The 14,035-nt window shown below is 52.2% G+C and overlaps 1 protein-coding gene across 1 annotated transcript in view; it reads right to left on the reverse strand.

Moving 5' to 3' along the window:
- Positions 1-14,035, reverse strand: part of LOC135536109 (dynein axonemal heavy chain 6-like) — a 193,352-nt gene that overhangs the window by 117,109 nt on the left and 62,208 nt on the right. Inside the window, 3 exon segments of the mRNA XM_064962498.1 lie at positions 1,171-1,293; positions 1,464-1,685; positions 3,149-3,361. Coding sequence (XP_064818570.1) covers positions 1,171-1,293; positions 1,464-1,685; positions 3,149-3,361 — 558 coding nt within the window.

A 14,035-nucleotide genomic window follows, 5' to 3' on the forward strand; every position in this document is an offset into this window, starting at 1 on the left:
GAATGTGTAAAGGTTAGAGGTGACAAAGAGATAATGTGTAAGGGTTAGAGGTGAGGAAGAGAGAATGTGTAAAGGTTAGAGGTGACGAAGAGAGAATGTGTAAAGGTTAGAGGTGACGGGTCACATGATGATGTTTGATGTGTTGTGGTGGTTGATGTTTATGATGGATCTGCTGACACTGATGGTAGGAGTACCATTCTAGCCATCTATATAGTTAGATACACCTCTGTCTTTGGTCTGAGACATGCGACATGCGACATTCTCTGTGATCTTCACAGAACGATAACATGAGAATACAGATTTCCAAACAGGCTTGACTGAGCCCACAGCTACTTCCACAGAGGGGTGTTATGATTATGAAGACATGGTAGATGTATATTCTGATGGAGTAGAGATGTGATCAGCGCAGGAAATCACCTTGTTAGTCAGGCCAGTGATCCAGGTCTGGACCATGTTAAGGAGAATGGTAAATCACCTTGTTAGTCAGGCCAGTGATCCAGGTCTGGACCATGTTAAGGAGAATGGTAAATCACCTTGTTAGTCAGGCCAGTGATCCAGGTCTGGACCATGTTAAGGAGACTGGTAAATCACCTTGTTAGTCAGGCCAGTGATCCAGGTCTGGACCATGTTAAGGAGAATGGTAAATCACCTTGTTAGTCAGGCCAGTGATCCAGGTCTGGACCATGTTAAGGAGACTGGTAAATCACCTTGTTAGTCAGGCCAGTGATCCAGGTCTGGACCATGTTAAGGAGAATGGTAAATCACCTTGTTAGTCAGGCCAGTGATCCAGGTCTGGACCATGTTAAGGAGACTGGTAAATCACCTTGTTAGTCAGACTAGTGATCAGGTCTGGACCATGTTAAGGAGAATGGTAAATCACCTTGTTAGTCAGAACAGTGATCCAGGTCTGGACCATGTTAAGGAGAATGGTAAATCACCTTGTTAGCCAGGCCAGTGATCCAGGTCTGGACCATGTTAAGGAGAATGGTAAATCACCTTGTTAGCCAGGCCAGTGATCCAGGTCTGGACCATGTTAAGGAGACTGGTAAATCACCTTGTTAGTCAGGCCAGTGATCCAGGTCTGGACCATGTTAAGGAGAATGGTAAATCACCTTGTTAGTCAGACCAGTGATCCAGGTCTGGACCATGTTAAGGAGAATGGTAAATCACCTTTTTAGCCAGGCCAGTGATCCAGGTCTGGACATAGGGCATCCATTTGAGTTCGTTGGAGTCGATGTAGACCATCCCACAGCGACTCACTGTGGCTGGGGACGCCACCGATAAGTCCTGGACCTGAGACACACAACACAAAGTTTGCAGAGCATTTACAAAGTCTGGATATTTAACATGTCACTATTATCTGTTCATGTCAAAGACGTCCATAGTGACTGTCCCGCTTGTCATCAACACTAGAACGCAATGAAGAGGAACCCCTAACCTATAACCCCTGACCCCTCTCTGACCTCAAACACCATGTGTATAGACGGGGTCAGTTTGATGCGTTCGCTGTTGGCCAGACACAGCATCTTGTTGTCGTCCAGGACTGTGTTCATGTTCTCAATCCACAGCGCGTCCACCGGACCGTCCGACACGATCCACTTGTGGTCATCGCTGGTGTCGTTGCAGGCCGCTCGCACGCTGAGCGCCATCAGGCCGTCACGCCACTCCAGGGTCAATATGTTCACCTGTAGGGGAAAGGGATGAAAGGTTAGGGCTCATGTTATGTACATTGTGACCTATGTTTGTATATACACATTGGTAAAAACCAATAGCAAGTGAGTGAGTAAACAAGTGAGCAAGCGAACGAAGGATACATTGATTGAACTAATTGGTACATTAATGAGTTGGATGGTTAACCGTTAACAAATGAACTGACTGTTTATGGATAGATTTATTTATAGACTGATTGAAAAAATGTGGTATTCACTTTTATTTACTCAGGGCAGCCCAATTGAGACCAGGGTCTCATTCCCAATGGTGCCCTGAGTACAAACATCTTCTCTCAAACGGGAAGAGAAAAGTACATTACCAATAAAACATGACCATAGTTAAGTTTGACTGTACAACCTGCTTCCTGCTATTTAGGGAGAGGCCAGATCTACAGTATGTCTCAAAACAGAAGCCCACTTTAAATCTGAGCTTTTTAACTAGCTCATCCATATGGTTTTTAAACATGAAGTCTTTGCCAATCGAAATGCACAGATATTTATAGGTGGAACCCGATTGATGGGAGAACCATCCAATAAATAAATATGTAGTCCATCTGAAACAATTTGTGAACAACATGTATTTAGTCTTGCCCACATTAAGTATCAGTTTTAAACCAACCAGGGCATTCTGTAAGGTAACAAGGTCAGATTGCAGCTCTAACATAGACTGGTCAACAGTTGGGTCAGTGGCATACATCAGACTGTCGTCTGCATACAGATGAATATTACAAGTTAACAGATTGACCAGTATTATTGACATAAATAGTAAAGAGAACAGGTCCCAGTTCAGACCCCTGCGGTACACCTTTTGTAATATCCAGGAAACTAGACTGAACACCATCAGAGATCATGCATTGAGTCCTGTCTGACAGATCATTCTCAAACCACTTGCAAAAAGCCTGACCCAGACCTATTTCAGTCAGCCTTTGAATGAGAATGTGACGGTCAACAGTGTCAAAGTCCTCGGAAAGGTCTATAAATAAGGCAGCAGAATGATTTTTTTTATGATCCAAGCAATTTAACACATCACCTAGAATAACCATAGCAGCTGAACCGGTGCTGTGGACAGGTCTAAAACAGGATTGGTTCATATTAAGAACAGTGAGAAGTTTAAAAAGTTATTCGCTAAAAGTTGGTCGGATGAAATTGGACTGCAGTTATCTAAGTCAGAAGGATCTCCCCCTTCATGTAAGGGGAGGACATGCGCCACTTTCCAGATCTTAAAGGAGAACACCAGAAACAATAGTCAAGTTAACATAAAGGTCAGTGGTTCTGTAAGTGGAGCAGAGAGCTGCAGTGAGAAGAGGTCAAGAGAATCAGCCCCTATAGCTTTATTAACATCCGCAAAGCCCTTAGTACATCATAGGCATCAAATGGTTGAAATGAAACGACAGTATGTGAGTCTGTTAGTGCACAGATGAATTGTCAGCCAGGCGTACCTCTCCGTAGAGCTCTCCCATGGTGACAGACTTGGGGTTGAGGACGTATGTCTTGACCGGGAGGTAGAAGGGGTTGTGTTTCCCGTGGCCAGCCTGCCACAGGGTATCTAAGGTATCAGACAGGATGGAGTAGACCGTGGTCTTCCCTCCACCTGTAGGACCCACCAACATCACACCATGACGTACTATCATGGTCTCATACAGCTGGATCACCTGGAGGGAGGGAGAGGAAGGGTTACAACTACACAGAGATCACCTGGAGGGAGGGAGAGGAAGGGTTACAACTACACAGAGATCAGCTGGAGGGAGGGAGAGGAAGGGTTACAACCACACAGAGATCACCTGGAGGGAGGGAGAGGAAGGGTTACAACCACACAGAGATCACCTGGAGGGAGGGAGAGGGAGGGTTACAACCACACAGAGATCACCTGGAGGGAGAGGAAGGGTTACAACCACACGGAGATCACCTGGAGGGAGGGAAGGGTTACAACCACACAGAGATCACCTGGAGGGAGGGAGAGGAAGGGTTACAACTACACAGAGATCACCTGGAGGGAGGGAGAGGAAGGGTTACAACCACACAGAGATCACCTGGAGGGAGGGAGAGGAAGGGTTACAACCACACAGAGATCACCTGGAGGGAGGGAGAGGAAGGGTTAAAACCACACAGAGATCACCTGGAGGGAGGGAGAGGAAGGGTCACAACCACACAGAGATCACCTGGAGGGAGGGAGAGGAAGGGTTACAACTACACAGAGATCACCTGGAGGGAGGGAGAGGAAGGGTTACAACCACATGGAGATCACCTGGAGGGAGAGGAAGGGTTACAACTACACAGAGATCACCTGGAGGGAGGGAGAGGAAGGGTTACAACCACACAGAGATCACCTGGAGGGAGGGAGAGGAAGGGTTACAACCACACAGAGATCACCTGGAGGGAGGGAGAGGAAGGGTTACAACTACACAGAGATCACCTGGAGGGAGGGAGAGGAAGGGTTACAACCACACAGAGATCACCTGGAGGGAGGGAGAGGAAGGGTTACAACCACACAGAGATCACCTGGAGGGAGGGAGAGGAAGGGTTACAACCACACAGAGATCACCTGGAGGGAGGGAGAGGAAGGGTTACAACCACACAGAGATCACCTGGAGGGAGGGAGAGGAAGGGTTACAACCACACAGAGATCACCTGGAGGGAGGGAGAGGAAGGGTTACAACTACACAGAGATCACCTGGAGGGAGGGAGAGGAAGGGTTACAACTACACAGAGATCACCTGGAGGGAGGGAGAGGAAGGGTTACAACCACACAGAGATCACCTGGAGGGAGGGAGAGGAAGGGTTACAACCACACAGAGATCACCTGGAGGGAGGGAGAGGAAGGGTCACAACCACACAGAGATCACCTGGAGGGAGGGAGAGGAAGGGTTACAACTACACAGAGATCACCTGGAGGGAGGGAGAGGAAGGGTTACAACCACATGGAGATCACCTGGAGGGAGAGGAAGGGTTACAACCACACAGATATCACCTGGAGGGAGAGGAAGGGTTACAACTACACAGAGATCACCTGGAGGGAGGGAGAGGAAGGGTTACAACCACATGGAGATCACCTGGAGGGAGAGGAAGGGTTACAACCACACAGAGATCACCTGGAGGGAGGGAGAGGAAGGGTTACAACCACACAGAGATCACCTGGAGGGAGGGAGAGGAAGGGTTACAACCACACAGAGATCACCTGGAGGGAGGGAGAGGGAGGGTTACAACCACACAGAGATCACCTGGAGGGAGGGAGAGGAAGGGTTACAACCACACAGAGATCACCTGGAGGGAGGGAGAGGAAGGGTCACAACCACACAGAGATCACCTGGAGGGAGGGAGAGGAAGGGTTACAACTACACAGAGATCACCTGGAGGGAGGGAGAGGAAGGGTTACAACCACACAGAGATCACCTGGAGGGAGGGAGAGGAAGGGTTACAACCACACAGAGATCACCTGGAGGGAGGGAGAGGAAGGGTTAAAACCACACAGAGATCACCTGGAGGGAGGGAGAGGAAGGGTCACAACCACACAGAGATCACCTGGAGGGAGGGAGAGGAAGGGTTACAACTACACAGAGATCACCTGGAGGGAGAGGAAGGGTTACAACCACACGGAGATCACCTGGAGGGAGGGAAGGGTTACAACCACACAGAGATCACCTGGAGGGAGGGAGAGGAAGGGTTACAACTACACAGAGATCACCTGGAGGGAGGGAGAGGAAGGGTTACAACCACACAGAGATCACCTGGAGGGAGGGAGAGGAAGGGTTACAACCACACAGAGATCACCTGGAGGGAGGGAGAGGAAGGGTTAAAACCACACAGAGATCACCTGGAGGGAGGGAGAGGAAGGGTCACAACCACACAGAGATCACCTGGAGGGAGGGAGAGGAAGGGTTACAACTACACAGAGATCACCTGGAGGGAGGGAGAGGAAGGGTTACAACCACATGGAGATCACCTGGAGGGAGAGGAAGGGTTACAACTACACAGAGATCACCTGGAGGGAGGGAGAGGAAGGGTTACAACCACACAGAGATCACCTGGAGGGAGGGAGAGGAAGGGTTACAACCACACAGAGATCACCTGGAGGGAGGGAGAGGAAGGGTTACAACTACACAGAGATCACCTGGAGGGAGGGAGAGGAAGGGTTACAACCACACAGAGATCACCTGGAGGGAGGGAGAGGAAGGGTTACAACCACACAGAGATCACCTGGAGGGAGGGAGAGGAAGGGTTACAACCACACAGAGATCACCTGGAGGGAGGGAGAGGAAGGGTTACAACCACACAGAGATCACCTGGAGGGAGGGAGAGGAAGGGTTACAACCACACAGAGATCACCTGGAGGGAGGGAGAGGAAGGGTTACAACTACACAGAGATCACCTGGAGGGAGGGAGAGGAAGGGTTACAACTACACAGAGATCACCTGGAGGGAGGGAGAGGAAGGGTTACAACCACACAGAGATCACCTGGAGGGAGGGAGAGGAAGGGTTACAACCACACAGAGATCACCTGGAGGGAGGGAGAGGAAGGGTCACAACCACACAGAGATCACCTGGAGGGAGGGAGAGGAAGGGTTACAACTACACAGAGATCACCTGGAGGGAGGGAGAGGAAGGGTTACAACCACATGGAGATCACCTGGAGGGAGAGGAAGGGTTACAACCACACAGATATCACCTGGAGGGAGAGGAAGGGTTACAACTACACAGAGATCACCTGGAGGGAGGGAGAGGAAGGGTTACAACCACATGGAGATCACCTGGAGGGAGAGGAAGGGTTACAACCACACAGAGATCACCTGGAGGGAGGGAGAGGAAGGGTTACAACCACACAGAGATCACCTGGAGGGAGGGAGAGGAAGGGTTACAACCACACAGAGATCACCTGGAGGGAGGGAGAGGGAGGGTTACAACCACACAGAGATCACCTGGAGGGAGGGAGAGGAAGGGTTACAACCACACAGAGATCACCTGGAGGGAGGGAGAGAAGGGTTACAACTACACACAGATCACCTGGAGGGAGGGAGAGGAAGGGTTACAACTACACAGAGATCAGCTGGAGGGAGGGAGAGGAAGGGTTACAACTACACACAGATCACCTGGAGGGAGGGAGAGGAAGGGTTACAACTACACAGAGATCACCTGGAGGGAGGGAGAGGAAGGGTTACAACTACACACAGATCACCTGGAGGGAGGGAGAGGAAGGGTTACAACTACACAGAGATCAGCTGGAGGGAGGGAGAGGAAGGGTTACAACTACACACAGATCACCTGGAGGGAGGGAGAGGAAGGGTTACAACTACACAGAGATCAGCTGGAGGGAGGGAGAGGAAGGGTTACAACTACACATAGATCACCTGGAGGGAGGGAGAGGAAGGGTTACAACTACACACAGATCACCTGGAGGGAGGGAGAGGAAGGGTTACAACTACACAGAGATCACCTGGAGGGAGGGAGAGGAAGGGTTACAACTACACAGAGATCACCTGGAGGGAGGGAGAGGAAGGGTTACAACTACACACAGATCACCTGGAGGGAGGGAGAGGAAGGGTTACAACTACACACAGATCACCTGGAGGGAGGGAGAGGAAGGGTTACAACTACACAGAGATCAGCTGGAGGGAGGGAGAGGAAGGGTTACAACTACACAGAGATCACCTGGAGGGAGGGAGAGGAAGGGTTACAACCACACAGAGATCACCTGGAGGGAGGGAGAGGAAGGGTTACAACCACACGGAGATCACCTGGAGGGAGGGAGAGGAAGGGTCACAACTACACAGAGATCACCTGGAGGGAGGGAGAGGAAGGGTTACAACTACACACAGATCACCTGGAGGGAGGGAGAGGAAGGGTTACAACTACACAGAGATCAGCTGGAGGGAGGGAGAGGAAGGGTTACAACTACACAGAGATCACCTGGAGGGAGGGAGAGGAAGGGTTACAACCACACAGAGATCACCTGGAGGGAGGGAGAGGAAGGGTTACAACCACACGGAGATCACCTGGAGGGAGGGAGAGGAAGGGTTACAACCACACAGAGATCACCTGGAGGGAGGGAGAGGAAGGGTTACAACCACACAGAGATCACCTGGAGGGAGGGAGAGGGAGGGTTACAACCACACAGAGATCACCTGGAGGGAGAGGAAGGGTTACAACCACACGGAGATCACCTGGAGGGAGAGGAAGGGTTACAACCACACGGAGATCACCTGGAGGGAGGGAGAGGAAGGGTTACAACCACATGGAGATCACCTGGAGGGAGGGAGAGGAAGGGTTACAACCACATGGAGATCACCTGGAGGGAGGGAGAGGAAGGGTTACAACCACACAGAGATCACCTGGAGGGAGGGAGAGGAAGGGTTACAACCACACAGAGATCACCTGGAGGGAGGGAGAGGAAGGGTTACAACTACACAGAGATCACCTGGAGGGAGGGAGAGGAAGGGTTACAACCACACAGAGATCACCTGGAGGAAGGGAGAGGAAGGGTTACAACCACACAGAGATCACCTGGAGGGAGGGAGAGGAAGGGTTACAACTACATTTACATTTACATTTAAGTCATTTAGCAGACGCTCTTATCCAGAGCGACTTACAAATTGGTGAATTCACCTTCTGACATCCAGTGGAACAGCCACTTTACAATAGTGCATCTAAGTCATTAAGGGGGGGGGGGGGGTGAGAAGGATTACTTATCCTATCCTAGGTATTCCTTGAAGAGGTGGGGTTTCAGGTGTCTCCGGAAGGTGGTGATTGACTCCGCTGTCCTGGCGTCGTGAGGGAGTTTGTTCCACCATTGGGGGGCCAGAGCAGCGAACAGTTTTGACTGGGCTGAGCGGGAACTGTACTTCCTCAATGGCAGGGAGGCGAGCAGGCCAGAGGAGGATGAACGCAGTGCCCTTGCTTGGGTGTAGGGCCTGATCAGAGCCTGGAGGTACTGCGGTGCCGTTCCCCTCACAGCTCCGTAGGCAAGCACCATGGTCTTGTAGCGGATGCGAGCTTCAACTACACAGAGATCACCTGGAGGGAGGGAGAGGAAGGGTTACAACCACACAGAGATCCCCTGGAGGGAGAGGAAGGGTTACAACCACACAGAGATCAGCTGGAGGGAGGGAGAGGAAGGGTTACAACTACACAGAGATCAGCTGGAGGGAGGGAGAGGAAGGGTTACAACTACACAGAGATCAGCTGGAGGGAGGGAGAGGAAGGGTTACAACCACACAGAGATCACCTGGAGGGAGGGAGAGGAAGGGTTACAACTACACAGAGATCAGCTGGAGGGAGGGAGAGGAAGGGTTACAACCACACAGAGATCAGCTGGAGGAAGGGAGAGGAAGGGTTACAACCACACAGAGATCACCTGGAGGGAGGGAGAGGAAGGGTTACAACCACACAGAGATCACCTGGAGGGAGGGAGAGGAAGGGTTACAACCACACATAGATCACCTGGAGGGAGAGGAAGGGTTACAACCACACATAGATCACCTGGAGGGAGAGGAAGGGTTACAACCACACATAGATCACCTGGAGGGAGAGGAAGGGTTACAACTACACACAGATCACCTGGAGGGAGAGGAAGGGTTACAACCACACATAGATCACCTGGAGGGAGAGGAAGGGTTACAACCACACATAGATCACCTGGAGGGAGAGGAAGGGTTACAACCACACAGAGATCACCTGGAGGGAGGGAGAGGAAGGGTTACAACTACACAGAGATCACCTGGAGGGAGGGAGAGGAAGGGTTACAACCACACATAGATCACCTGGAGGGAGAGGAAGGGTTACAACCACACAGAGATCACCTGGAGGGAGGGAGAGGAAGGGTTACAACCACACAGAGATCACCTGGAGGGAGGGAGAGGAAGGGTTACAACCACACAGAGATCACCTGGAGGGAGGGAGAGGAAGGGTTACAACCACACGGAGATCACCTGGAGGGAGGGAGAGGAAGGGTTACAACCACACATAGATCACCTGGAGGGAGAGGAAGGGTTACAACCACACAGAGATCACCTGGAGGGAGGGAGAGGAAGGGTTACAACCACACAGAGATCACCTGGAGGGAGGGAGAGGAAGGGTTACAACCACACATAGATCACCTGGAGGGAGAGGAAGGGTTACAACCACACATAGATCACCTGGAGGGAGAGGAAGGGTTACAACTACACACAGATCACCTGGAGGGAGAGGAAGGGTTACAACCACACATAGATCACCTGGAGGGAGAGGAAGGGTTACAACCACACATAGATCACCTGGAGGGAGAGGAAGGGTTACAACCACACAGAGATCACCTGGAGGGAGGGAGAGGAAGGGTTACAACTACACAGAGATCACCTGGAGGGAGGGAGAGGAAGGGTTACAACCACACGGAGATCACCTGGAGGGAGGGAGAGGAAGGGTTACAACCACACATAGATCACCTGGAGGGAGAGGAAGGGTTACAACCACACAGAGATCACCTGGAGGGAGGGAGAGGAAGGGTTACAACCACACAGAGATCACCTGGAGGGAGGGAGAGGAAGGGTTACAACCACACAGAGATCACCTGGAGGGAGGGAGAGGAAGGGTTACAACCACACAGAGATCACCTGGAGGGAGGGAGAGGAAGGGTTACAACCACACAGAGATCACCTGGAGGGAGGGAGAGGAAGGGTTACAACCACACAGAGATCACCTGGAGGGAGGGAGAGGAAGGGTTAAAACCACACAGAGATCACCTGGAGGGAGGGAGAGGAAGGGTCACAACCACACAGAGATCACCTGGAGGGAGGGAGAGGAAGGGTTACAACTACACAGAGATCACCTGGAGGGAGGGAGAGGAAGGGTTACAACCACATGGAGATCACCTGGAGGGAGAGGAAGGGTTACAACTACACAGAGATCACCTGGAGGGAGGGAGAGGAAGGGTTACAACCACACAGAGATCACCTGGAGGGAGGGAGAGGAAGGGTTACAACCACACAGAGATCACCTGGAGGGAGGGAGAGGAAGGGTTACAACTACACAGAGATCACCTGGAGGGAGGGAGAGGAAGGGTTACAACCACACAGAGATCACCTGGAGGGAGGGAGAGGAAGGGTTACAACCACACAGAGATCACCTGGAGGGAGGGAGAGGAAGGGTTACAACCACACAGAGATCACCTGGAGGGAGGGAGAGGAAGGGTTACAACCACACAGAGATCACCTGGAGGGAGGGAGAGGAAGGGTTACAACCACACAGAGATCACCTGGAGGGAGGGAGAGGAAGGGTTACAACTACACAGAGATCACCTGGAGGGAGGGAGAGGAAGGGTTACAACTACACAGAGATCACCTGGAGGGAGGGAGAGGAAGGGTTACAACCACACAGAGATCACCTGGAGGGAGGGAGAGGAAGGGTTACAACCACACAGAGATCACCTGGAGGGAGGGAGAGGAAGGGTCACAACCACACAGAGATCACCTGGAGGGAGGGAGAGGAAGGGTTACAACTACACAGAGATCACCTGGAGGGAGGGAGAGGAAGGGTTACAACCACATGGAGATCACCTGGAGGGAGAGGAAGGGTTACAACCACACAGATATCACCTGGAGGGAGAGGAAGGGTTACAACTACACAGAGATCACCTGGAGGGAGGGAGAGGAAGGGTTACAACCACATGGAGATCACCTGGAGGGAGAGGAAGGGTTACAACCACACAGAGATCACCTGGAGGGAGGGAGAGGAAGGGTTACAACCACACAGAGATCACCTGGAGGGAGGGAGAGGAAGGGTTACAACCACACAGAGATCACCTGGAGGGAGGGAGAGGGAGGGTTACAACCACACAGAGATCACCTGGAGGGAGGGAGAGGAAGGGTTACAACCACACAGAGATCACCTGGAGGGAGGGAGAGGAAGGGTTACAACTACACACAGATCACCTGGAGGGAGGGAGAGGAAGGGTTACAACTACACAGAGATCAGCTGGAGGGAGGGAGAGGAAGGGTTACAACTACACACAGATCACCTGGAGGGAGGGAGAGGAAGGGTTACAACTACACAGAGATCACCTGGAGGGAGGGAGAGGAAGGGTTACAACTACACACAGATCACCTGGAGGGAGGGAGAGGAAGGGTTACAACTACACAGAGATCAGCTGGAGGGAGGGAGAGGAAGGGTTACAACTACACACAGATCACCTGGAGGGAGGGAGAGGAAGGGTTACAACTACACAGAGATCAGCTGGAGGGAGGGAGAGGAAGGGTTACAACTACACATAGATCACCTGGAGGGAGGGAGAGGAAGGGTTACAACTACACACAGATCACCTGGAGGGAGGGAGAGGAAGGGTTACAACTACACAGAGATCACCTGGAGGGAGGGAGAGGAAGGGTTACAACTACACAGAGATCACCTGGAGGGAGGGAGAGGAAGGGTTACAACTACACACAGATCACCTGGAGGGAGGGAGAGGAAGGGTTACAACTACACACAGATCACCTGGAGGGAGGGAGAGGAAGGGTTACAACTACACAGAGATCAGCTGGAGGGAGGGAGAGGAAGGGTTACAACTACACAGAGATCACCTGGAGGGAGGGAGAGGAAGGGTTACAACCACACAGAGATCACCTGGAGGGAGGGAGAGGAAGGGTTACAACCACACGGAGATCACCTGGAGGGAGGGAGAGGAAGGGTCACAACTACACAGAGATCACCTGGAGGGAGGGAGAGGAAGGGTTACAACTACACACAGATCACCTGGAGGGAGGGAGAGGAAGGGTTACAACTACACAGAGATCAGCTGGAGGGAGGGAGAGGAAGGGTTACAACTACACAGAGATCACCTGGAGGGAGGGAGAGGAAGGGTTACAACCACACAGAGATCACCTGGAGGGAGGGAGAGGAAGGGTTACAACCACACGGAGATCACCTGGAGGGAGGGAGAGGAAGGGTTACAACCACACAGAGATCACCTGGAGGGAGGGAGAGGAAGGGTTACAACCACACAGAGATCACCTGGAGGGAGGGAGAGGGAGGGTTACAACCACACAGAGATCACCTGGAGGGAGAGGAAGGGTTACAACCACACGGAGATCACCTGGAGGGAGAGGAAGGGTTACAACCACATGGAGATCACCTGGAGGGAGGGAGAGGAAGGGTTACAACCACATGGAGATCACCTGGAGGGAGGGAGAGGAAGGGTTACAACCACATGGAGATCACCTGGAGGGAGGGAGAGGAAGGGTTACAACCACACAGAGATCACCTGGAGGGAGGGAGAGGAAGGGTTACAACCACACAGAGATCACCTGGAGGGAGGGAGAGGAAGGGTTACAACTACACAGAGATCACCTGGAGGGAGGGAGAGGAAGGGTTACAACCACACAGAGATCACCTGGAGGAAGGGAGAGGAAGGGTTACAACCACACAGAGATCACCTGGAGGGAGGGAGAGGAAGGGTTACAACTACACAGAGATCACCTGGAGGGAGGGAGAGGAAGGGTTACAACCACACAGAGATCCCCTGGAGGGAGAGGAAGGGTTACAACCACACAGAGATCAGCTGGAGGGAGGGAGAGGAAGGGTTACAACTACACAGAGATCAGCTGGAGGGAGGGAGAGGAAGGGTTACAACTACACAGAGATCAGCTGGAGGGAGGGAGAGGAAGGGTTACAACCACACAGAGATCACCTGGAGGGAGGGAGAGGAAGGGTTACAACTACACAGAGATCAGCTGGAGGGAGGGAGAGGAAGGGTTACAACCACACAGAGATCAGCTGGAGGAAGGGAGAGGAAGGGTTACAACCACACAGAGATCACCTGGAGGGAGGGAGAGGAAGGGTTACAACCACACAGAGATCACCTGGAGGGAGGGAGAGGAAGGGTTACAACCACACATAGATCACCTGGAGGGAGAGGAAGGGTTACAACCACACATAGATCACCTGGAGGGAGAGGAAGGGTTACAACCACACATAGATCACCTGGAGGGAGAGGAAGGGTTACAACTACACACAGATCACCTGGAGGGAGAGGAAGGGTTACAACCACACATAGATCACCTGGAGGGAGAGGAAGGGTTACAACCACACATAGATCACCTGGAGGGAGAGGAAGGGTTACAACCACACAGAGATCACCTGGAGGGAGGGAGAGGAAGGGTTACAACTACACAGAGATCACCTGGAGGGAAGGAGAGGAAGGGTTACAACCACACATAGATCACCTGGAGGGAGAGGAAGGGTTACAACCACACAGAGATCACCTGGAGGGAGGGAGAGGAAGGGTTACAACCACACAGAGATCACCTGGAGGGAGGGAGAGGAAGGGTTACAACCACACGGAGATCACCTGGAGGGAGGGAGAGGAA

Source organism: Oncorhynchus masou, unplaced genomic scaffold, assembly GCF_036934945.1.
Source record: "Oncorhynchus masou masou isolate Uvic2021 unplaced genomic scaffold, UVic_Omas_1.1 unplaced_scaffold_558, whole genome shotgun sequence".
Taxonomy (NCBI): Eukaryota; Metazoa; Chordata; class Actinopteri; order Salmoniformes; family Salmonidae; genus Oncorhynchus; species Oncorhynchus masou.